Source organism: Thamnophis elegans, chromosome 5, assembly GCF_009769535.1.
Source record: "Thamnophis elegans isolate rThaEle1 chromosome 5, rThaEle1.pri, whole genome shotgun sequence".
Lineage (NCBI taxonomy): Eukaryota > Metazoa > Chordata > Lepidosauria > Squamata > Colubridae > Thamnophis > Thamnophis elegans.
This window is the reverse complement of record NC_045545.1, coordinates 34,675,053-34,700,394: the sequence shown is the minus strand read 5'-3', so window position 1 is coordinate 34,700,394 and position 25,342 is coordinate 34,675,053. Positions and strand designations below refer to the sequence as shown.

The following is a 25,342-nucleotide window of genomic DNA, read 5'->3' as shown; positions in this document are numbered from 1 at the left end:
CCGCCCATGGGATCTTCCCCTTGGGAGTCACCGGTAACTCCGAAAGGACCGGTTGCCAGTCCCACAAAATGGCCTTCTGTTCTGGGACTGCGCCTGGTTCTGCTGGCGGCCCCTATCCCTGGGCCCTGCACGGTCCTGACCGCGGTCCTGTGGCTGGGTAAAGGCCCTGTTGTAGTGGGGAATGTAGGGAGTGGTGGTGAATCCAGAATCACCGGCCTGAAAGGGCTGGCACCTACTGTAAGGCTGCTGTCTTCTATTGGCGCGCCGCCCAGTGGAGGGGAGGACCTTGCGTTCATCCCTTGTCTCTATGAGAATCGGGTCGAGCACAGAACCAAACAACGCCCCACCTTTGAAAGGTGTGGAAGCCAGGCGCCACTTGGATTTAACATCGGCCTGCCAATGGCGGAGCCACAGCAGACGCCGGGATGCCACATTGGATACCACAGCCCGGGAGGCAAATTTTGCAGCATTAAGAGTGGCATCTACCGAGAATTCCAGTGCTGTCATCAGTTTGGTAACGTCTTGGTGAAGACGTACGTCATCAGGGGCAAGTCTATCCTGCAACTGTTTGAGCCAGAGCACGGAGGTTCTATTAAAGAAGGACGCTGCAGTAGCAGCACGTAGGGCCCAGGCTGAAGCCTGATGGGTCTTACGAATGACTGTTTCGGCCTTACAGTCCTCAGCCTTCAGGCCCTCAGAAATTTCTCATGGGATTAGGGCTGGGGAAGCAAGAGCAGCCACGGGTGGATCCACAGTTGGGAATTGTAGGATGCCCTCCAGGTCAGGAGTGGAAGTGTACAATTTCCTGTCCCCATTGCTGGGTGGGACAACCGCAGTCGTTTGATCCCATTGTTTTTGGACAAGATCTAGAAAAAGCTTGGGAGAGGGAATAACCTCCTGCAGTGAAACTTGCTCAGCAAAAAGGCGTTCAGTTGCATCCAAGCCAACTGCAGTGCTATCCATAGAGGCCGTCTCACCCATGTGAGTGGTAGTCTTAGGACTTAAACAGTATGGGGTGAAATAATCCAGAAGAATTAGTCTGATCGAAAATCAAACCTTCATCATCAGAGAAATCCCTGTCTATCACCTCCCCTTCTTCCACCAAGGCCGAATCCTCACTATAGACTGAGGGGAGAGGTGAGGTGGGGCCTGCCTGGAGATCTGGGAGATCCACTTGCAGGGCCTGGGGATTAGGCCCACCCTGGGCACTGGGGACCCCAGGAACCTGATTTCTACGATGCAGTTCAGCATCCACACCCCTGGATATCACTGCAGAAATCATCTGGTAGAGATCCGGGGGAAGGCCTAGATCCTGGCCTTCCACAGGCCTCAGGCCTGCAGCAGTAGGGGTAAAAGTGGCAGAAGGCCCAGCACGTGGTATTGCATGGGCATGGGCCGAGACCGTATTGGCCTCTGAAAGGACCGGAGGAAACTGGGCCCCCAAAACCCCCTCCCCAGGATCAGAAGCTTGGGGCAGGGGACGATCCGGTGACCAGCCTTGATTCCCTGCTGGATGCAGTCCCGGGCTGGTGAAGCACGTTGAGGCAGTAATACGGGGGGTGAATTGCTACCCTCCCCAGCAGCCTAAGTTGCTGCCTTGGCCTTTTCCTTCCGCCTGTGGGCCCTATCCGGAGCTCCGGATGTGTCACTAGGCCTTTGACTGGGAACTCTGGAAGCGGCCCTGCCGGGCCTCGAGCTAACCCCCATTTGGGCAGGGGGTTGGGAATCGGTAGAGGGCTCTACAATACCTCCTGAGGTGGATTGATCAGCCATTCTACAGAAAGAATTGAAAAAACTCAACCGCACTGTATCAGAGGTTTTTGTAGCAACGGAAACGGGCCGCGTGGCAAGCAGAAGCTGCAAGGACAATCCTCTCACTAAGTCAGCCAAGCCGAAGTGAAGGAAGAGGGAGGACCGATGTCGCAGTCGCTCCCTTTGGGTGCGAAAGACTCGCAACACCCTCTTTCGGCTGCCTTTAAGCGTGCACGTGAACGAACAGTCCCAAAATGGCGACCGCAATTGAGGCGCGAAATTTGAATATGGCTGCAGCCGACAACGTCGCTCACAGGCTCTCCGCTCTGTGGATGCCTTCAATGGGATCCGTGCTCTCCACAAGCGAGCGGCGGGCGGTCAATTATCCGGAAAACAGTACTCTGCGCAAGGCGAGTCGTTTTCAAGGCAGGCAGCGCGGGCGGAGAAACGAGCCCAAGGCACGAATGGCAGGGACAGCAAACAGCGGCGAAGTGATCTCGCAGTGGCAACAGTGGTCACTGAGCTCTGATTGCAATAGCCCCCGGAGGCAGTAAATACCTAGCCCGGGCGTTGTAAGAGCTCTGGAAGACCTGGGCAGGCAGCGAACTGCCACCTCTCCCTTTAACCCTGCAATAGCCTTTTTAAAAATCGTTCCCAGCAACTCGTTGAATCCAAAAATAGGTAGAATTTTGTCAATTAGTCTGGAGAAAATTGGTATACGTCTCTTCTGGCTGGACTGAGTTAAAAAACTGACCCATCTAGTCAGAGGAGGCGTGGTCAACATTTACATAACTCAGCCTCTAGGCTAATGGACAAAGTTAACCCATGCTTGGATTCCCCAAACAGCACAAGGAGAAATGAGTTATTGGGATTTGTTAGCAATAAAGCCAAAGAGGTTGTAGATCCATTGTGAGAAAAAGTTGTGAATGGGAATAGGTTAATGGTTGATCACAAAACACTTGCAGTAATTCTTGGGAGTAGACAAGCAAGATTCCAGAAGCTTGGAAGACACAAAGTATCACCCCTGCTTTAAAAAAAAAGGGGGGGATGAAAGAGAATTAAAAAAAACTGTAGACTTGACAGCATGACATCTATAATGGACAACCTCAGACTTGCCATCAACAGAATGCAAGGTAATTTAAAAATCTTGAGCTTTAATTGGCTTCTCATAAATCTCTCTGTAGAGAGCCAGTCTGATGTAGTAGTAAATGGATCGGGCTAGAAACCAGGAGACTGTGAGACGCAAAGCCAGCTGGCAACCATGGGCCAGTCACTCTCAGCCATAGAGAGCAAGCAATCACAAACCACTTCTGAAATTTTGTCAAGAAAACTACAGGCAGGTTCAAAAGAGGTTCAAATAGATCATAGGAGCCGTATCATAATAAAATTAACAATGAATGTGCTAGAGTTTAGATCAGAATCTTGATTCCAAGATTCTGTATACCAACCGCTTATTTTCTTCACAATACACAATACAGTTAACAAGATTCATTGTAAACCTTTGTTTCTGGATTGTACTCCACTGTTATAGGCTTGACAATCTCAGTAGTCAAAGCAAAAATAAGCACACATAAGCACTGGCTAAGAGGCATAAATACAGACAAATAGATCTGAATAATCATAACTTATATTGTATATCATAATTTAATCTGCATAGGGAGCCAGTTTGATTAATGGTTAAAGTGCCTAAGAGCTGTTGATATGAGGAAAATAGGTAACAAGAGTTACATACAAGGGTATGTTTGCTGCCTCACATTACATATAAAAAGATGAGAATAATAGTAATGTGACCCATCCATAAATTGTAACAAGGAGATCAGTTTGCAAGTTGCATGAAATTTAAGACAGAGGTACCAGGTTATTAAAGAAACACTCTATGTCTCAAGAATCAGAAGAATCCACAGTAGTCAGTTCAAAGTTAAACCCATAAGACAAGGAGTAACTGCCCTTGGAACATTAGGTTGCAGGAATTCAGGACAGGATGCAAGACCATTGTTTCTAACCAGGGAGAGGGTCTGGAGGATGATGTTATATAGACAGAGCTCCTGGCATTATCTAAGGAATTAATGCTTTCGCCTTTCAAAGAGCTATCCAGAACTTCACTGCTGAGCTATGTTTAGCTGATGGTGCATTCTGGGGTTTGACACTCTCCCAAGCTCAGCATCTAACTCTTAAGTTAGCAGCCAACTCTCTTGAGTCTGCATCAATTCTGAAAAGGGAATGACAACTACTGGTGATTCTCTTCAGCCTCAAATCAAGCCATAATAAACAGCATGTTTGTGAGCCCTTGGATGAACATACTACAATTAAAAGTATTGTGTCCGTGCCATGGCAACGGCGAGGTGTCAATCAACACCAGCGGTTGCCAGGATTGGTTAAGACATGCAGGCGTTATTCGCGGGAAATTGCATGGTTTTAATTGGTTGCCGGTTTGACAGCTACCCTATAAATGGCTGTCAAACTGGGGGCTGTTCTGTTCTGTTGTTAACTGTTACTGATTAAACAAGTTGTTGATAGCAGAGATTGCCTCAGTCATTATTCACCTCCTGAGTATTTAATAAAAAGGATCCAGCACTGGCTTGTTGCAAACAAATCATGTCACAGTCATCTTCTTTTCTTGATAGAGTTACTAGCTTAGTTAGAACAGGAAAAATGTCATAAATCTGAGTGTATCTAGGTGCAGCTCAAATAAAGCCTTTGATAGTTTTCCTTAATAAAATGGTAAAATAGAGGCTAGCTAGATGATAGTCATTAAACAGATTCACAATTGGCTGAATGTACCCCGAAAAGCTTGTTAATAGCTGTGTGCCATAGGCCTCTGTACTGTACCCTGTGTTGTTCAACATTTAACCTAGTTTCTTGGATGAGGGAATTGAGGAAAAATTTATCAAGTTTGCCAGAGATCCAACACTGGAAGGAAAATTAATTCTTCAGTGAAGAAAGAAATATTAAGAAAATATCAAAACAGGCTTGTGCAATGGGCTGAAATGAAGACAAATATATAATTATGCATCTGAATTAGGAAAAATATATAGATATACAATGGAAGAAATCTGGCTCATGAGTAGTATATATAAAATGGGTCTGGGTGTCTTTGTCAACTTCAAATTAAAAAGATCCAATAGTATAATGCAATTGATAAAAGTAAAGATAAAGGTTCCCTTCGCACATATGTGCTTGTCTGGGACAAGTAACGGGAGCTCACTCCATTATGAGGTGCTAGGGATTCGAACTGCTGACCTTTCTGATTGATAAGTAGTAGTTGTAGTTAGTAGTTTATTAGTCTTATATGCTGCCCACTCCCGGAGGACTCCAGGCGGCTTACAATAAAAAGGGGAAAGGGAATAAATAAGACAAACAACAATTTAAAATACAACAACATTCATAGTTACCGTGGGGCTGGATACTTCAACAGCCCCCGGCCTGCCCGAGCAGCCAGGACTTAGTGGATTTACAGAAGGTCGGGAGGGTCCGGATCTCCACGGGGAGCTCGTTCCAGAGGGCTGGAGCTGCAACAGAGAAGGCTCTCCCCCGGGGGGTCGCCAGCCAACATTGGCTGGCAGATGGAATCCGGAGAAGGCCTAGTCTGTGCGATCGAATCGGTCTTTGGGAGGTAATTGGCAGGAGGCGGTCTCTCAGGTACCCAGGTCCGATGCCATGAAGGGCTTTAAAAGTAACGACTAGCACCTTGAAACGTGTCCGGAGACCAATGGGCAGCCAGTGCAGCTCATGGAGGATAGGTGTAACGTGGGTGTACCTAGGTGCACCCACAATTGCTCGCGCGGCTGCGTTCTGGACTAACTGAAGTCTTCGAACACTCTTCAAAGGCAGCCCCATGTAGAGCGTGTTACAGTAATCCAGTCTTGAGGTCATGAGGGCGTGAGTGACTATCCGAAGGGCCTCCCGGTCCAGATAGGGTCGCAATTGGTGCACCAGGAGAACCTGGGCAAAGGTCCCCCTGGTCACAGCCGACAAATGATGTTCTAACATCAGCTGTGGATCCAGGAGGACTCCCAAATTGCAAACCCTCTCTGAAGGGCGTATGGTTTCACCCCTCAGGCTAAGGGATGGGATAGCTGGACCATTTTTGGGAGGGAGCATCAATAGCCACTCGGTCTTGTCGGGATTGAGTGCAAGCTTGTTCGTTCCCATCCAGACCCTAACAGCCTCCAGGCACTGGCACATCACTTCTACTGCTTCACTGAGTTGGCACGGGGCAGACAGATACAATTGTGTGTCGTCCGCATATTGGTGGTATTTAATCCCGTGCCGTCATATGATCTCACCCAGGGGCTTCATGTAGATGTTAAATAGGAGGGGGGACAAGACCGAACCCTGCGGCACCCCATAGTTGAGGGGCCTAGGGGTCGACCTCTGCCCTCCGACCAACAACGACTGCGACCTGTCCGAGAGGTAGGAGGAGAACCACTGTAGGACGGTGCCTCCCACTCCCACCTCCCGTAACCGTCGCAGAAGGATACCATGGTTGATGGTATCGAAGGCCGCTGAGAGGTCAAGGAGCACTAGGATAGAGGAATGACCCCTATCCCTGGCTCGCCAGAGATCATCAATCAGTGCGACCAAAGCAGTTTCCCTGCTGTAACCAGGCCTGAAACCGGACTGAAAGGAATCCAGGTAATCGGTTTCATCCAAGGACCGTCGGAGTTGTAAGGCCACCACTTTCTCAACAACCTTCCCCATGAAGGGAAGATTGGAGACTGGACGATAGTTGCTCAAAATGGCTGGGTCCAGAGAAGGTTTCTTCAGGAGGGGTCTCACCACCGCATCCTTTAGGGGGAGCGGGAAGGATCCCTCCCAGAGAGATGTTTTAACTATTGTCTGGAACCAGCCACGTGTCACCTCCCTGCTGGTCGAAACCAGCCAGGAGGGGCACGGGTCCAGTATACAGGTGGAGGCACTCACTGTTCCCATGGCCTTGTCTACTTCCTCAGGAGCGACAAGTTGAAACTCGCTCCATAAACTCCGCTCAAGACTTTCCCCCGGTACTTCGGCTGGTACTGTGCAATTGGAGTCCAGGTCTGTCCGAATCTGAGTGACTTTATCCGTTAGAAACTGAACAAATTCCTCAGCTCTACCCTGTAAAGGGTCATCCGTGTCCCTCCCTTTCAAGAGGGGTTATTCTAAACAAGGCGGCTGGGCGCGATTCAGCGGATGCAATAAGAGCGGCAAAATGCGCACATTTCGCCGCCTGTATTGCCACGAGATAGGCTCTGATATAGGCTCTCATCAGTGCTCGGTCTGACTCAGATTTACTGGCTCTCCAGCGGCGCTCTAGGCGTCTCTTTTGGTGCTTCATCTCCCGGAGTTCCTCGGTGAACCAAGGAGCCCTCCTGGATCCGCTACCTCGGAGAGGCCGCAAAGTCGCAATCCGGTTTAGAGCCCCCGCCGCTGCTGTATTCCAAGCAGTGACTAAGGACTTCAACGGACTGTGGACGAGAGTGTCAGGTATTTCTCCAAGCGCCGTCTGAAATCCCATAGGGTCCATCAGGCATCTGGGCGGAACCACCTAATCGGTTCCTCCTCCCTACAGTGGGGGATTGGTTTCCGAAAGTCAAGCCTCAGTCAGAAGTGATCAGACCATGACAAGGGCAAAATCTTAATACCCCTGGATAAGCTCAGTGTTTTAGCCACTGAGCCACCACGTCCCCCTTTGCAAAAATGGAAATGGCTATTTTAATATGTATTAACAGGAATACATACTTCAGATAATGAGAAATAACTGTCTCAATTTACTCTGCCATGATTGAATACCACTTCAAATATTGTCTCCAGTTTTGGGAATCACAGTTCAAAAAATGAAAACTGAATTCAATGGGTAGGGAGCCTGGAAATTAACCTCTATGATGAATGGAAGACAACCCCTATGATGAATGGAAGACAATTAGTTTACCATGGAGAGGATTAAGGGAAGATAGGAGAAGCACTGTCAAGCACTTATTGTCAAATTTCTCCAGCCTCTTATTTTCTTCATGATACACAATACAGAATCTATCTGTATCACAATACTAATACAGAAATCAGAATCAATGGGTTACAACTACAAGTACATTGGTTGAGGCTAAATTTCAAGATAAATTTCCTGATTGTAGGAAGTATCAGATGGGGAACATTATTGCCACATGAAGTGGTGAGATCTTCACTGGAGAACTTCAAATAAAGGCTGGATAGTCATCTGTTACAAAGATGTTCTAGTAGACATAAGAGCATTGAACAAGAACTAGATGAAAGACTAGACAAGATTAGATGAAATTGAAAATAGTACGTACACTTAAATATTTTATTATTTTTTCATTTACCTGCACATGGACTTATTTTAATCTTTTATAAATGGATGAATGTTGTCATCCTTTTCTATTTTCTCTTCTGAGGCACCTGCTTTCTATCATTGTATTTTGAAATTTACCAAAATTGTATAACAAATGCAATAGTATTTACTGAACCCAAGCAATTATACTAGAAAAAACAAAAAGCAGCTTAGAAACATCTGTTTTCATTATATAAAGAATAATTTCCCCTCAAAAGTAACTAGTCTCTAAAGCTTCAGTGCAAAATAGATATTTACAATGGATATTCCATATCAGTGAACACACTTACAGAACAATAAAGGAAGAGTAATGTTAACAATTCTTGGATTTGCACTGCATAAAGAGATGATTCATTATGTGGACAGATAAATGACTGGCTATTAAAAGAAGCTGAATTAAAGAACATCATATAAGCAAACTCTGTTGTATAGCAATAGACTATAGGTAATATGTATATACCGTGTTTCCCCGAAAATACGACAGGGTCTTATTTTCTTTTTACCTACAAAATATGGCTTGGGTTTTATTAGGGGGGGGTATTGTTTTGGGGTTGCCGGGCAGCTGCTCTCTTGCAAGCAGGCTCCCAAAGAGCCGGGCACAGCCTCATGGGCAAATGGCTGTGTTGTGCTGTCGCATCACCATGAAACGACCATGCTCACGAGCAGCCACCCAGCAAACCCCCTTTGCAGCCGGGCACAGCGCCATTCACTGACCTAGGGGTATCGCCAAGCTGCATGAGTGCCTGTTTGCCACCGCCCGGCTCCTGCGGCTTGGCGCCTTCCAAATGCCAGTGAATGGCGCTCTGCAGGGCTGGAGAGGGGGGTTGCGCGAGCGGCTGTTCCGCTCTCGCTCACCCACCTCCCAGCTTCACAATGCTCACACGGTTTGGCAATACCCCTAGGTCAGTGAATGGCGCTGTGCCCGGCTGCAAAGGGGGTTTGCTGGGTGGCTGCTCATGAGCTTTATTCATGTACTGTTTGGGGGCATTTTTAACCTTATAAGCCTTCCAGAGTCATAGCAGTCAGATGGGTAGCATATAATAATGTATGTATGTAAGTACCGTATTTTTCGGAGTATAAAATGCACCGGAGTATAAGACGTACCAAGGTCTTGAAGAGGCAATTTTTTTTAAAAAGTAGGTAGGTAGAGGGATAGAGAGGGAGAGAAAGAGAGATAAATACAGCAGGTAGGTAGGGGGAGAGAGAGTGTGTGTGTAGATAGGTAGGTAGAGGGATTGAGAGAGAAATACAGAAGATAGGTAAGGAGAGAGAGAGTAGATAGGTACGTAAGTAGATAGAGGGGGGGAGAGAGAGAAATACAGTAGGCAGGTAGGGAGAGAGATAAAGTAGGTAGGTGGGTAGGTAGGTAGATGTTTCCTGGTGTATTTATCCATGTGCTGGAGAAGGAAATCGCTGACAATCTGCCGCACCTAAGACTTTGTTTCTGCTGGCATAGCACTTGATCAATGTAATTCTCATCAATCAGTTAAAGATATTTCCAAAAGGAAAAAAAAAGTTTTTGCCTCTGCAAACCTTCCAAAAACGGGCCCGTTTTTTTTTTAAAAAAAGGCTGAATAGCCTTGGGGGGGAGGCTTGCAGGGGGGGCAAAAACTAGCAAAAAACGGCCTGTTTTTTGTCTAAAAAATTGCAAAAAACCTTATAGAGTGCTGCTGGGGGCTGGGTGGGCAAAAAACGGGGCGTTTTTTTCTCATTTCTGCCCTCCCCAGCCCCAGGAGCTCTCTGAAAGCCTCCATAAGGCTATGCACGGCCATTTTGGTGAAGGGGCGGGTCTTCGGAGCAAAACAAAATGCTGTATTCAATGTATAAGACGCACCCAGATTTTCAGCCTCTTTTTTGAGGAAAAAAGGTTTGTCTTATACTCCGAAAATATGGTAAGTAAATAAGTAAGTAAGTAAGGGCAATAAGAGAAAGAGGATATTGAACAAAAATATTAAGATAGGGAGAAACTGAAAAAGTAAAAATGATATATAAAATGATATTCAAAACCTCTTTGGAAGAGATTATCTAAAATATGATTATGGGTGATATTGATAAAAATGCTTGGATACTCATTTCTGATGAATCTTGCATGATGATGGAAGCTAAAATACTTATTACCGTGTATGCAACCTCACAATACAAGTCCAAAAGGATTAACATCATGATGTTACAATGTGCATTTTATTACATCACACTTTATACCAGCCACCTGTTTTCCTCCTGGTAGAAAACATCTGAATTTTTTTTGTGTTTTCAACAAAAAACATTGAAACTACAGCTAATAGCTTCCCTTGCTTTGCCCCTTACACAGTTGTTATTCTACAGTTGAGTAAAAAATTAAACTCACTTACTTCACGCTCTTCCTCCTGTTCTTTTCTAATCTGTTCCAAGCGAAACTGCTCTGCAATTTCTCTTTCTTGCGCTTCCCTCTGCAGAACAAGTGATAAATTAATAAGTCTGTTCAAACAGAATTTATCATTTGGATGGCTTTCCATATCTGTTGAGTTTCACAATGCTAATGATTCAGAAAAAATATATTCCCTATATCTGTTTCACTCTTGAAAATTATCTTTCTTTTAGACTCTAAAACTATTCAGACTTTTTTTGTAAAATAATGAACAGTGTAGTATTATTCCCACCATGCTGGAAACTCTGTGAAAATAACCATGAGCCTTGTAGGCAAGCCCTGCCACTGAGAAAAGCATGCATTTTTGGCATCCTTCGTTAGGTCAAATAGCAATAGCATTTAGACATATACCACTTTACAGTGCTTTAAGCGGTTTACAGTCAGCCTATTGCCCCAACAATTTGGGTTCTCATTCTACCCATCTTGGAAGGATGGAAGGCTGAGCCATCCTTGAGCCTGGTGAGATTGCAGGCAGCAGAAGTAGCCTGCAGTACTGAACTCTAACCATTCTAACCACTGTGCCACTGCGGTTCTCCCAAATCAAGCATAATGGAAGTCAAAGCAACATGATCAAATCCATGGATGCTGCTGTACAAATTGCCAGAGTGAATTCTTCAAAATCTCTCTATCTATCTCTCTTTATGTGTGAAGGTTCCTTTACCTAAGGGATAATACCCAATTAGGAAACCTTCTTAAGTGAAGGATTTCACTTTGCACATATATGTTTTCCAAGAGAACTTGCTCTCCCAAACAACATCTTTCAGAAAGGGAGAGTGTTCATAATTCTAATAGTCTGCATAATTTTAAGATCCTCGATCCCATGTTGCTAGGTGGAATCATTTTTATTAATCATTTGTATTTAAACTATTAATGAAATCATGTAACTTGCCTTACTTTTACTCCAAGCATTAATCTAACTATCATTAATTTTTTATATTAAATATGACTCTATAATTACTTTTACTTTATTTTTTCTATTTGCAAATATTTTTATATTTGAGTTTTTCCCTGATTTCATTTTTGTGGCAGCACTGAACATTATTAGGCAGATTGATAAAATCAACAGAGGGAGACAATTCTGGATATCATAGTAAGGTAGTAAAAAATGATTTATTTATTACTATAATATTTTTCTAGTGTTAAAAGTGAAACTTAATATTCATATCAAAGGTGATACCGGTATCAAAGTAAGTATTTTCTGAGAATTTGGGGGATGCGTAAGGTTGCCATGACATATTGAGAGCAGCAGAAGGGTGCAGTCTTGAGTTTACTAAAAGAATAACATGGTTCTTTTTCTAGTAAAGCTATGATGATTAGTTGAGAAAAGTAGTGCCAAAAGCAATTGCAGCCAAGCAACTTTCCTCATTGAAACAGGTTCTGTGCAGTAGGAATGACACGTTATGAGAGTTCTCCAGTAGGAAAGCCATGTTTCACAGAATGTCAATGTGATGGAGGGATTCTCTCCTCATCCCAAGTATAGGAGGGCATTGATGGCTCTCTGAAAAGGGTTAGGAAAGGGACCAGATCGTGGGATACAAATATTAACACTTGTGACAAAACATGATCTGATTTGGATTAATAATTAACAAATCTATTTCTTAAAATTAGTCTTAAAAATTGCATGCTTTGTAATGACTGATACATACTTTTGCTCTGTCAGCTTCCAGAGAGATTCGGTAAGCTTCATCCTGTTCTCTCTTCACATTTTCTCGGGCCTCGCGTTCATCCTGGGATAGGAAAAAGACGAGAAGATCAAAAACTAGCTTGGTGTTTCAAAATCAATATTCCCCCTGTTTTGAAATACCTGTTTTGAAATACCTGTCCTTTGTTTACAGTATACTAACATTTGGGGAACACAGGTTGAAAGAAAGGAACTCAATAGTCAGTGAAGTGTAAGAAATTATTTTTCTGGATATTTGATGCAGTTTTTAAAAGAACATATTAGTTTATTTCACATTAAGAAAATTCTCTGCCTTGATTTTGACACAACTACAATGGACTACAGTCTTTTAGTTTGGTATTAACTAGTACACTTTTTTTGATGTAAACAATATTGGTTATCACCTAATCTTAGAGTAGAAATCTAGAAGTTCCCAACTAACTCCTATTAAATGAACTATATGCATACTGTAATCAACTAGAATATCCCTGACAGACTGTCAGCCTTTACTTAAATACTTCAATAAGAGAATCAATTATCCCAACAAGAATAATGGCCAACAATGTTGCTTCCTCCCAGCCTCCTTTGGTTGTTGATAATTTGTCCTACTTTCTGCAATTGCAGCTACAGGTAGTCCTCAAGTTACGACCACAATTGAGCTCAAAATTTATATTGCTAAGGTGAAACATTTGTCAAGTATGTTTGCCACCATTTTACAACTTTTCTTGCCACAGTTGTTAAGTGAATCATTGTATGTATTAAGTTAGTAACATAGTTGTTAAATAAATATGATTACTTGTCAGAAGATGGCAAAAGGTGATCAACGGTCATAAGTGTGAAAAAGTCACTTTTTCAGTGCCATTGTAACTTTGAACAGTCATTAAATGAACTGTTGTAAATTGAGGACTACCTATATTTTCTTTCCTGGTAAACGCACTGCTCTGCTGCAATAATACCATAGCATGCATTGGCTCCCAGAATCACTTAGCAGAGTGAGATGAACAGCATGTCCTGTAATGTAGTAAATAAATACAACAACATCTTCTTTAAGCATAAACCACAGCTTATCTGGAATGTACAAGGTGCAGCTGCATAAGGTGCAGATATCTGGAATGCATACTGATCTCAATGAATGGTCTGAGAAAAGCATCAGAGAGGACAAAGGTGGCCATCCTAAGGATCATATACCCATTGCAATACCCTGTTTAAAATACTGTTACATGAGGCACTGGTGATAAATGTACTGATACTTGGAAGGTCAATGTACTTGTAGCTTTGCTTTCTGCAACTCTGCCCAAACAAGAATGGCCGTCTGTGCTTTAAGACTGAGCTCTAAGAAAAGTTGTCTAGTGTGATCATATAAAATTAAAACTTGCATATGTACACGCAAAACAAAAATAATAAAATCAATTAGTAAAAAGAAAGACAATAATAGTGTAAGCGTAAATACCTTTGTTGTTAACTCTGGAACCTAAAATACTGTACAGTAGGTGCCAAATAAGCCATTTTAGGGATAACATTCCAGATGGAGAGATTTGACAATTCAGGAGGTCTTTACTATAGTTATCGGCCTAAGCTTAGTTAGGGTAAGGCAATCAAACTCAACCCACCATTAAAACATAATTTCCAATTCTGTCAAACCAAGATCTGCTTCATTATCTATTATTGGCTTGAAGGAATAAGACAAAAGAGTTTTTTTCCTTTGAAAACATTTGGATTTCATGCAGTATTTAACAATTATTATTCTTGTTAATGACCTGCACATGGTTCGACTTTGTACTGAATTTTTGTTGCTATGCCCATTGATTTTTTAAAGTTGATTTTATTTTTATTGTCACTGGAAATATTTATTACTCACCTTCTAAGTCTCACTGAGAAACAGTAATATGAAATTGGAAACTCAGGTTGCTGCTGCTAAATGCCCGATTTGTGATTCAGAAAGCTCCCCTCGTCCGGGACTTAATACTAGATGAGGGGGCAGATCTGGAATGTATTACTGAAACCTGGCTCGGCCATGAGGGAGGAGTCCCCCTCTCAGAAATGTGCCCAGAAGGGTTTCAGGTGCTGCACCAACCACGACACCAGAGAAGGGTGGAGGAGTGGCAGTTGTCATCCGGAAATCATTAGCACCCTCGTGGGATCCCTGCTCCGGAGACTGTTGGGTGTGAGTCCCTTCTGGTGAAGCTGGACCTTGGGGGTCAAGTGGCCTTGTTGTTAACGTACCTACCTCCCAGCTGCATTACAACAGCCCTGCCATCGCTCCTGGAGTCAGTAGTCGGACTGGCGGTTGAATTCCCCAGACTTATAGTACTGGTGGACTTTAACCTGACATCTCTCGGCGAATGGTCTGATGGGGTGCAGGGAGTTCATGGCTTCCATGACAGCCATGGACTTGACCCAGGTATTCAGGGTCTGACTCATACAGCGGGACCCACTCTTGACCTTGTGTTTCTCTCGGGGCAGTGGAGATGTGATCTGGAAACTGAAGGGCATAGAGATCTCGCCCTTGTCATGGTCAGATCACTTCCTACTGAGGCTTGATTTTCAGAAACTACTCCCCCACTGCAGGGAGGTGGAACCGATTAAATGGTTCCGCCCTAGGCGCCTGATGCATCCCTTGAGATTTCAGACGGAGATTGGGAGATACCAACTCCCTTGCCCACAATCCGACAGAGTCCTTGGTCGCTGCTTGGAACAGAGCGGCGGCTGAGGCTCTTGATCGGATTGCGCCTTCGCGGCCTCTCCACGGCAGTGGATTCAGGAGGGCCCCCTTGGTTTACCGAGGAACTCCGGGAGATGAAGCGCCAAAAGAGATGGCCTAGAGCGACGCTGGAGGGCCAATAATCCGAATCTAACCAAACACAATTAAGAGCCTTTATTAGGACTTATCTAGTGGCGATTTGGGCGGCAAAATGTACGCATTTCTCCGCTCTCATTGCGTCCTCAGAATCCCGCCCGGCCGCCTGTTTAGGATAACCCGCTACCCTCCTGAAAGGGGGGGATGCGGGTGAACCCTTGCAGGGAATAGCCGAGGAATTTGTTCAGTTTCTGTCAGACAAAGTCGCTCAGATTCGGACGGACCTGGACTCCACTTGGACAGTACCTGCAGAGATGCCGAGAGTGGCCTTGATCGGATTTCTTGGAGCGAGTTCCAGCCTGTTACTCCTGAGGAAGTGGGCAAGCCATGGACCGTGTCCCTCCTGGCTGGTTTCAACCAGCAAGGAGGTTACACGAGGCTGGCTCCAGAGGATTGTTAATACCTCTCTACAGGAGGGATCTTTCCCCTCTACCCTTAAAGGATGCGGTGGTGAGACCCCTCCTTAAGAAGCCTTCTCTGGATCCAGCTATCCTTAAAAATGATTGTCCAGTCTCCAACCTCCCTTTTTTAGGGAAGGTTGTTGAGAAGGTGGTGGCCTTTCAACTCCGCGGACCTTGGATGAAGCAGATTATCTAGATCCCTTTCAGTCTGATTCAGGCCTGGTTATTGCACCGAAACTGCTTTGGTCGCGCTGACCGATGATCTCTGGCAGGCCAGGGATAGAGGACAGTCCTCTATCCTGGTGCTTCTTGACTTCTCTGCGGCCTTCGATACCCATCGACCATGGTATCCTTCTGCGACGACTGGGAGAGGTGGGAGTGGGAGGGCACCGTTTTATGGTAGTTCTCCTCTTACCCTCTCGGACAGGTCGCAGTCGGTGTTGGTTGGAGGACAGAAGTCGACCCTAGGCCCTAAAGTATGGGTGCCTCAGGGCTCGGTCCTGTGCCCCTCCTATTAACATCTACATGAAGCCACTAGGTTAGATCATTCATCAGCATGGATCAAATACCACCAATACCCGGACGATACCCAGTTGTATCTGTCCGCCCCGTGCCAACTCAGCGAAGCAGTAGAAGTGAGTTGCCAGTGCCTGGAGGCTGTCAGGGTCTGGATGGGAGGTAAACAAGTGGCACTCAATCCAGACAAGACCGAGTGGCTATTGATGTTGCCCCCTAAAAATGGTCCAGATATTCTATCTCTCAGCCTGGGGGCGAAATTCTTCACCCCTCAGAGCGGGTCCGCAACTTGGGTGTCCTCCTGGATCCTCAGCTGACATAGAATACCACCTGTCGGCTGTGACCAGGGGGGCTTTTGCCCAGGTTCTCCTGGTGCACCAGTGTGGCCCTACCTGGATCGGGAGACACTTCAAATGGTCACTCATGCTCCGTCACCTCTAGGCTTGATGTACTGTAATGCGCTTACTTGGGGCTTGCCCCTGAAGAGTGTTCGGAGACTACAATTGGTCCAGAATGCGGCCCCCGCGCAAGCGATATCGGGTGCAGCTAGGAACACCCATGTTACACCTATCCTCCGCGAGCTGCACTGGTTTCCCATCGGTCTCCGAACACACTTCAAGGTGCTGGTCATTACCTTTAAAGCCCTACATGGCTTGGGACCTGGATAATCTGCGGGATCGTCTCCTGCCACATACCTCCCAACGCCCATAAGCACTGTTCCCTCTAAGGTGCGTGCCTGCGCGGCCGCGCACGTTACAAAAAACCCCGCGCAGAAGTTTTTATCTGCCGCGCAGAGATTTCTTAAGGAAACGTGTAAGTCCTTTGCAGGCGGCTACAACTGAATCCGGCAGTGCTGTTGCCTGTTGGAGGAGGAGGGAGGCGAACTAGCCTGCCACCACCGCCACCGCCAGCCCCGCTGCTCTTTTCCGCCCCCTTCTCAGCCCCACAGTCCAGCGGTCGCAGCAAAAGCAGCCCCGGGTCTCCGCTGCCGCTCCCGCATTTTCTGGACGGGTCTCGCAGGAAGGAATCCCCTCTCCAAGGGATCCCGTCCAGAAAATGGCGGGGAGCGGCAGCGGAGCCCCGGGGCTGCTTCTGCTGCGACCACTGGACTGTGGGGCTGGGAAGGGGGCGGGAAGAGCGGCGGGGCTGGCGGTGGGCGGTGGTGGCAGGCTGGTTCACCTCCTCCTCCTCCAACAGCACTGCCGGATTTCGCCTAACGCTGTGGGGGCGCCAGCGGGAGCTTTGGCGGCTTCACCTCAGCTGCAGCACTGGGCAGCAAATGTGTTGGTGCTGTTGGAGGAGGAGGAGGCAGCAATAGCACCTGAGGACAGGGACAAGAACCAATGGAAACTTGTCAGGAGACTCAAGCTGGAAATAAGGAGAAATCTGACAGTAAGAACAATTAAAATCAATGGAATCTTAATTCATTTGCTACAGGTTTTCAAAAGACTGGAGGGCCATTTGTCTCAGATGATATAAAGACTCCTGCCTTGGACAAGGGGCTAGAAGACCTCCAGTATCCCTTCTGATTCTATGATTTTAAAAACCACAAGCTTTTTACAGTTCGCTTGCAACTTTACCAAATTTAATTCAGCCATTTCCTTTTGTTATTAAATGGTATTGCTAGTTCAATGCACATGCACTCCACTTTTAAGATGCTGAAAAAATCCCCATGACCTGCAACAAGATTCATTCTTCTACTCTATCTTGCCCTAACTTCTGATAGGTTCCTGAAATATAGATCCTATAAAATTAGTGAAAATATCTATTTTAATACAGACTCGTAAAACAGATTGGGACAAATGACATTAGTGCTCTGGGATAATAGCAGGTTTACTCTATTTGGATTTTCAGATAAAAGGTATCTTTTGTGCTAAGTTCTAACAATGTAGTTCTCTAATGTAACTATGAAACAGTCCAAATATATAATTCCCCTCAGGGAGAAATTCTGGGAGTTGAAGTCCACAAGTCTTAAAGCTGTCCACGTTTGAAGACCCCTGGGGTTTTTTTTCCCCTAAAGGGGTTAGGGGTGCAAGGGTCTTGTAACAACAGCTTTAAGACTTGCGTGCTTCAAATGCCAGACTTCTGAGGCCAACATTTTGGTTGCTAAGCAGGAGCGTTGTTAAGTGATACTGATATATATAACACTTTTAATTAAGCAGGTACACTTGAATAACATAACTTTGAGTTTCAAAATAATACTGATTTTGGTTGTTGTCTTAGGTGACATATGTGAAAAAAAATTCAGGTGCTCAGGCATGAAAATATGCCGCTCAAACACTATACTTTTCCGCTCACACTGAAAAAAAATTAGAGGGAAACATTGCCCATAAGATCTCACAGGCTGGGCCTCCTCGGGTACTGTCGACCGGGAGCAATGCAGTTGGCAACTACTCGGGGGAGGTCTTTCTCTGTAGCTGTCCCAGCCCTGTGGAATGATCTACCCGCAGAGATCCGGACCGTTCCCACTCTCTCGGCCTTCCGGAAGCCATTAAAACCTGGCTGTTCCGGCAGGCCTGGGGCTGTTGGACCCCAAAATACGGTCCAGCCCCATTTAGAACGGAGTGCATGGTGTGCTGTTTTTTAAATCTATCTTTTTTTTCTCTGTATTTTATTTTCTGATTATTTCTGTACTGTAAGCCGCCTGGAGTCCTACGGGATTGGGCGGCATATAAATGTTATTAAACTTGCAACTTGAAACTTGGGGGAAAATTAGACAAATCTCTACTCAGCTTAAAAACAAAAGTATCTTGTTTTCATAGTGCATCCAGAACTTTACACTCAATGAGGAAAAATAAATAAATAATTGAATTAAGTGAGGAGTAAAAACCTTGAGTGGAGGGGAAATAAATTTAGAGGTATTGGGGCTATAAATTTATCCAACTGGAGATAATATTGACAGATATTTTTCTTTTTCAGGCCAACAATTCAACATTTTAGGAGTTCCTCTAGATTTAATTCTTCCATTTTTGGCATTATTCTTTAGTAAAACAGATACAAAGGGGATGTCAGGAATGTAAAAATATATTATGCATGACTGCCTTGCTATCGCACAAAGATGTGAAATGACACCGCTGAACTCAATTTTAAGTTAACAGTTCTTACTCAGACGTACTTCTCATCACGTTTCATTGTTAGATAATGGAACATTATTATCCAAGTCAGATTTAACTATCTAAATATTGTATAGTGTTTTTTAATGGTATGTTTATTAAGGTTAGCGTCGCACTGCAGCGCAAGCAATTTCCAGTGCAAGACTTCATCAATATACAATAGATTATAGACAAAATGGTGATACTCTTTTGTACATGCAAAAATAATATTTGATACCACAAGAACAAGCTTTTCTTTCCAAAGTCCCTTAGCCCCTTGGAGCTTTAGTAAAGGACATATCTCTTCCACTGAGTCTTTACAGTAACAGAGTAAAGCCACCTCTAGTAAAGTTATGCAGCGTCTTTGCTTTTTTCCTTCTTATCTTCTTCAGATGCGATGTAGATAGTATTAATCCATTACAATTTTTCATCACTTTTGTTGTGTAATTGAGCCATTTAAAAAAATATTTTCAATAGAGCTTAAAAATATTGGTATAATTAGGGCATAGCAACTGCCTCCTTCTTAAGATACAGGGGCAAGTTGTGAAGTAACACAAATTCTTCAAAAAGTGCCCTTTTATGTTGTTTATCTTTTCATTTCAAGCAAGCCATAGGCATCTGAGATGTAGTGACCTGTACATGGAAAGAGTTATTTGCTGTAGTCCTACCAGGGCTTTGAAACCCCCAATTGAGGATAAACCATTTGGCTACTTCATACATTTCATCATCATCTGAAGGCATTTATCCTAGCTAACTTTTGGCCATAATGTGATTTCAAATTACACCATCTCTTGGTTTGTGAATAGATTTGCCTTCTTGCTTTTTGTTTGAGTTATTTTTTAGAGGCTGAAAATACTGAGCACAATGCTCATGACCTTAATTTGGGAAAAACGGAAAGATGTAATGCCAGTAATATTGATTTCAAAGAGAAAACTTTCAAAACTGAAAAGCTAACTAAGAAGGATAATAAATGAGAACAGGATCAAATCAGCATTCCATAATTATTAAAATCTACAATAAAAGTCAAGCAAGATATACATATGACCACAACCGAGCCAAAATTTCTGTTGTAAGTGAAAATTTGTTAAGTGAATTTTGTTCCTTTTTACGACATTTCTCGCCACAGTTGTTAAGTGAATCACTGCAATTGATAAGTGTAGTAACTATGGTTGTTATGTGAATCTGGCTTCCCCTTTGACTTTGCTTGCCAGAAGGTTGCCAAGGTGATCACATGATCCCAGGAGGCTGCAAAGGTCATAAGCAAGAACTAGTTTGACAAGCATCTGAATTTTGATCACATGATTATAGGGATGCTGCAAAGGTTTGTAACTGTGAAAAATGGTCACAAGTCACTTTTTTCAGTCCCACTGTAACTTTGAATGATCACTTAATGAACTGTTGTAAGTTGAGGACTACCTGTATTTCTAGGTCAGAAAATATGCCTATCCAGCATAATATGTACTCTCAGAAACACTATTGAAGGGAAAAAAGAGGATTTCTTTTTAAAAAACGAAGTCTTGTTGCCTAGATAAGGAGAATATATTTTTGTATGAAAGGTACACATTTGCATGTAAACAGATTTAGAAGAATTTACAATTTTTGAGATAAAGTAGATACGAAAAAGTTTATATATACAGTATGTGTGTGTGTGTACACTATAAAACATGAACATAAAATAAAATTGCATCTTAGTTCGTAGTAGCAGACGCAAAAGCCCTACAGAAAAGCTTTTTCTAGGAGGCAGACAATGTGGAAGTAGACAAGTCTCCAATGGAGGATCATTTGAGAGGGCCAAACTCCATTACTAAGAGTCAATGTTTCCAGGCTTTAGACCTGGATCTTCCAAAATGGAGGACACAACCAGCTGGTTCTCCTGGAATGATCAAAGAATTCAGACTGACTCTAATAGGGAGATGTGGTTCTGATGATAACAAGTACCAATCCATAAAAGGCTTTATAGATTTAAGCCAGCATTTTAATATAAACTATTAAGAAGCCCTGTTTTTTCATTGGGAAGACATTTCTGTTTAGAACAGTTATTTAGCTATTCTAAAAGAATAATATATATTCTATATACACTGGCATAATCCATAGAACAGGTTATAATAACCCAACAGCATTGAATTTCAATTCATTTGAATTCTATATAGAAATTCTATTCCTGATTTTACTTTTGGGTTGAGAAAGATTGTTCTAGTGGAAAATAAAAGCAAGCTGAGTTTCAGGAATAACGTGTTACTATCATATGTATACAGTTGCGTTTCTGTAGGTTCAATTTTAAAACAAATTGGGCATATTTTAATGATTTCTAAACCAACTAAATACTGCAAATATGAAAGCAATTATATTGTCCATATGTTGACATTAACCAAGTTACACATCCATAAAGTAGGGGAGGACAATGTATGACTTATTAAATGTTGTTGGACAGCAACCTCCATCATTCATCACCATTGTCATTTTAACTAGGACTGATGGGCGCTGTAGTTCAGCAATATTTGGAGAGCTACAGAATATATTGGCCATTTTCTGCCGTAATGCAAGGCACATTTTGAAATCTATATATTTTGCGTTTCCCAAAGAAGAATGTTTCTACTGAGCTACACTTGAAGTTAAACATACGGCCTGATGTTAATAAAGAGTATATTAAAAAGACATCCAGGTTTTGTCTAAACAAAATGCCATCATAGAAAATATTAATCTGATCCTCTGATAACAATCTTGTACACTTTCTAAATATATAAAGTGTATATGCTTATAGAAGAATCTGGTAAAAGCTGCATAAATAAAACACATAGCTTCTGTTGTGACTCAGCCGTTCTGCTGAGAGCTTTTTCGGGATACAAAATTCAGTATGCAACTGGGGCTTGTGGGAGGAGGTTTGGAGATAAAAGGACAGATGCTGCCACGCCCCAGTCGCTGGAGTCAACGTTCCTTCGTGTGTTCCGTGTCTGGTACAATATTGCTTACTTATTACTCATGATTATGCCGTTACATTGGATAAATGCTTTGGTGTTTTCATGTAATCTGATCCGTGGAGACGGTGGAAGAAGGGCTGCGTTTGTAGAGCTTTTGTTTGAATTCTCATCGGAGAGTGATGTTTATGTTATTTCTGGGTTCGAAGCCAGTTTGAACTGAAAACTGATAAAGAAAAGTCCTTTTAAGTTTAATTGTCTGCGTTTGTTAACGAGTCGTCAAGGGGGGGGGGGGGTCAGAACAGCTTCTGATTTTTATATTTGATTATTCCAGAATTTAATTTGAAAACTTTTTAGAATTATGGTTTTTTTTATTGCCATAGCCTATTTGTTCCAAAATGGTTGCCTTCTCTCTGTTGATTAACATAAAATATTTTTGTGAGATACTCTCAATCTTACACGGGAAAAGACTCGAATACGCCAAGACCTGGTCGTGGTGATGGTGTGTGTGTGTATGTTTGTGTAAAAGTATTGGAAATTAATCTTGAAATAGGTTATATAATGCTCTCCAAATATTTCAACTATAAGTCCCATACACGGAAACACTTAAGGGAACTGATTAATAATATTCTACATGCTTTATCCAATAATATATAATATATTGATAGAAAACAATATAATAATCTTAATATTTGTTGCTGTTGTAGTGATTGAATGATGTAGAAATCACAAAAATGGCAAAACTCGTTGAAATGATTTGTGAATAAAACTTTGACCACAATTAGATAGATAGATAGATAGACAGACAGACAGACAGACAGACGACAAGCAGACAGACAGACAGACACATATAGATGGACAGCAGTGGCAACTGTATTTTCAATATAACCAGTTTCAGTTATCTAGTTATATATTCCATTAATTGGCTCATCATATAATAAGTAGTGTATGCTTTTGAATTACTAAATATATTAGATTTTAACAAGAAGACCTATGCAAGAATTTATATGACAATTTTCATAAATATCACTATTTATACTGAAAGGAGAGGGTGCATAGAGAAACTGCCCCACTTCAAAAATTGTATCCTTTGAACATTATGCCTAAGCAAAGTGAATTCTATAATAACAGTCATACACTGGTATTTCACAAGTGATTCAAATTGACATTTTTGATTTTCTAAATGAACCTCTCCCTAGAGCTAGAATTATAGATGAGCAGATAAACTGGACTTTTAAAGAAGCAAGCTGCTTTATGATGGTTGTTTGGTTTGAGATCAAAAACTGAAATATAATCTGGATTTAATTGTACAAATACGGATGAGTATTTTCCCCAGTGAATAAACCTGCACATCTCAAAATAAAGCTTAATGATAAATGACTACCAAGATTTTCACCCAAAAGAATGAAATATTAACTGAGGCAGTTAAAGTGAATAGAAATTTTCAGCAAAGTCTTGCAAACAGAGTTCCCACTGTCCCCCCCCCCCCAAGGAATGCAGGATATTTTTCATGAAACTTTCCTAAGCCATAATGGTCAAATGTTGCATAACAAGAAAAAATAAACACTATGTTAGCCCTTCTGTTAATTAACTTAAAAATGAGAACAAGTCAAGCCAGCTGTGTAACAGTCAATGCTTTTACAGTAATAAATTTTGACAGCAAAAATAAAGAATGCATTATCTAGGTATTGCCAAATGGATCCTGGCAGTACATAGGAACTCCACCCTTTATAAGCTTGTCAAAAAGTGTTACTGTAATCCATTGAGAGTCTCCTCCTCGGGCAAGGAAGAAAAAAATGCAAAGGGTGGCTCAAACAGGTGTGTTCAATTGTTATACTATTATTTAATCAAGGATCTCTTCTCATTAGTTTTGTATTTGACAAATTCATGCTTTGGTTCTTGCACATCATGTGATGCTAGAGTCATCAATCAACAGTCTCATTAAAAGCCAAATGTAAACAATGAGGTTGTGGAAATGTATTTTTAACACTGTATACTCCTCAGTCACAAAAGACATAATACATGACTGCTATTTCTCTTGGCACTCTCTGCTAGATTTTACCCAGATGACTATCAATTTAAGAGAAGAGAACATTAAAACTGGCTTCTCTATGGATATAAACAGTCATTGCCTCTAGCTAATATCCTCTCAAGGACCTAGTTCCTCAGGAAAACTTGTCAAAGTTTTAGACTAATGAAGTCCACAACCATTCTGCCTAAATGATGGCTACCGTTGTAAAAAATTCTGGGAAAACATGGTAACTGAACTGAAAAAAAAATCCCTACTAGTGATTTATGACAGAAAGTTTCCATGGGCAGGGGGACAATACCAATCTTGAAGTGAAAACAACAGTCTTTTGAAACTTAAAGATTATAAGACCATTTGTTATGACAGACAGGTAACATTTAACTATTCTGAATTTTGGTCTTCTGGATCCACACTTTCACAGATTTATTCTTCTGATGGAGTAAATTTCTAGCATTATAGTAACAATTCTTTTAACATTTCCACTACCTCTACAACATGCCAATGATTTTGTTATAAATCTTTTAAAATAAATGATGGGACAGTTAAATGTATGTTATGCATTTCAAATAAGCAAATTTTAACAAATTGAGAGCAATGACAAATCTCATTCCATTGGAAGATATCTGTAGAGAAAAGGAGTTCAAGATGTATGGGAATTTCAAACACACACACACACACAAAATACAATTCTGGAATAGCAGAAAAGAAACTGCACAATAATTTAGTGAGGATATGAAAACAAAGAAGATGCAGGAAATGTACAAAGAGACAGGCTGGAATTGTAGAGAAGGAATCAGGAAACCTAAAGACCAGAACGAGTTAAAATTTATAATGGATGAGATATAGAAAGGGCTTCATTAGATTTCTTTAACTAAGACAATAAAAGAAAAATTCGTTGCTCAATGAAAGTGGCAAACAATAACAAAAAGATGTGTTCCATCAGGAAACTATGAAGAAGGTAATGAAGGGTAGGACTATGTGCATGACTGATACAGATAAAGCATTGGATAATCTATTTTTTGAAGTGAATCTGAATATAAGAGACTAGATAACTTGACTCAAGGGTTTTGAAGGAATTTATTGATAGACTAGCCCAACTTTTATGTTATCTGTAAATAATGCTTATTGATGACATCACTGCTAATCAATCTGATACCAATACTGGGAAGATATTAAAGGAAAGCATAAAAAAGATTTGTTCTGTTAGGTGCCTTGATAACAATGCAGTAGTAATCAGCATTGATTATTATTGCCAGCCTAATCTTAACTCTTTTCTAAAAAAAAAAAAAAGTTCTTATATTTTGGGAAAGCTATAGACAAAATGGCATAATAATTTAGTGGATTCCAAATTCAAAAACTATATTCAAAAAGTGTCTGTCAATGGTTCT

The 25,342-nt window shown here is 42.3% G+C and overlaps 1 protein-coding gene across 1 annotated transcript in view; it reads right to left on the bottom strand.

Moving 5' to 3' along the window:
* The window catches only part of FAF1 (Fas associated factor 1), a 239,794-nt gene that overhangs the window by 29,813 nt on the left and 184,639 nt on the right, over positions 1-25,342 (bottom strand). Inside the window, exons 16-17 of the mRNA XM_032218051.1 lie at positions 12,131-12,211; positions 10,429-10,506 (exon numbers count right to left, since the gene is read on the bottom strand). Of these exons, the coding sequence (XP_032073942.1) occupies positions 10,429-10,506; positions 12,131-12,211 (159 nt within the window). The remainder of the gene's footprint in view (positions 1-10,428; positions 10,507-12,130; positions 12,212-25,342) is intronic.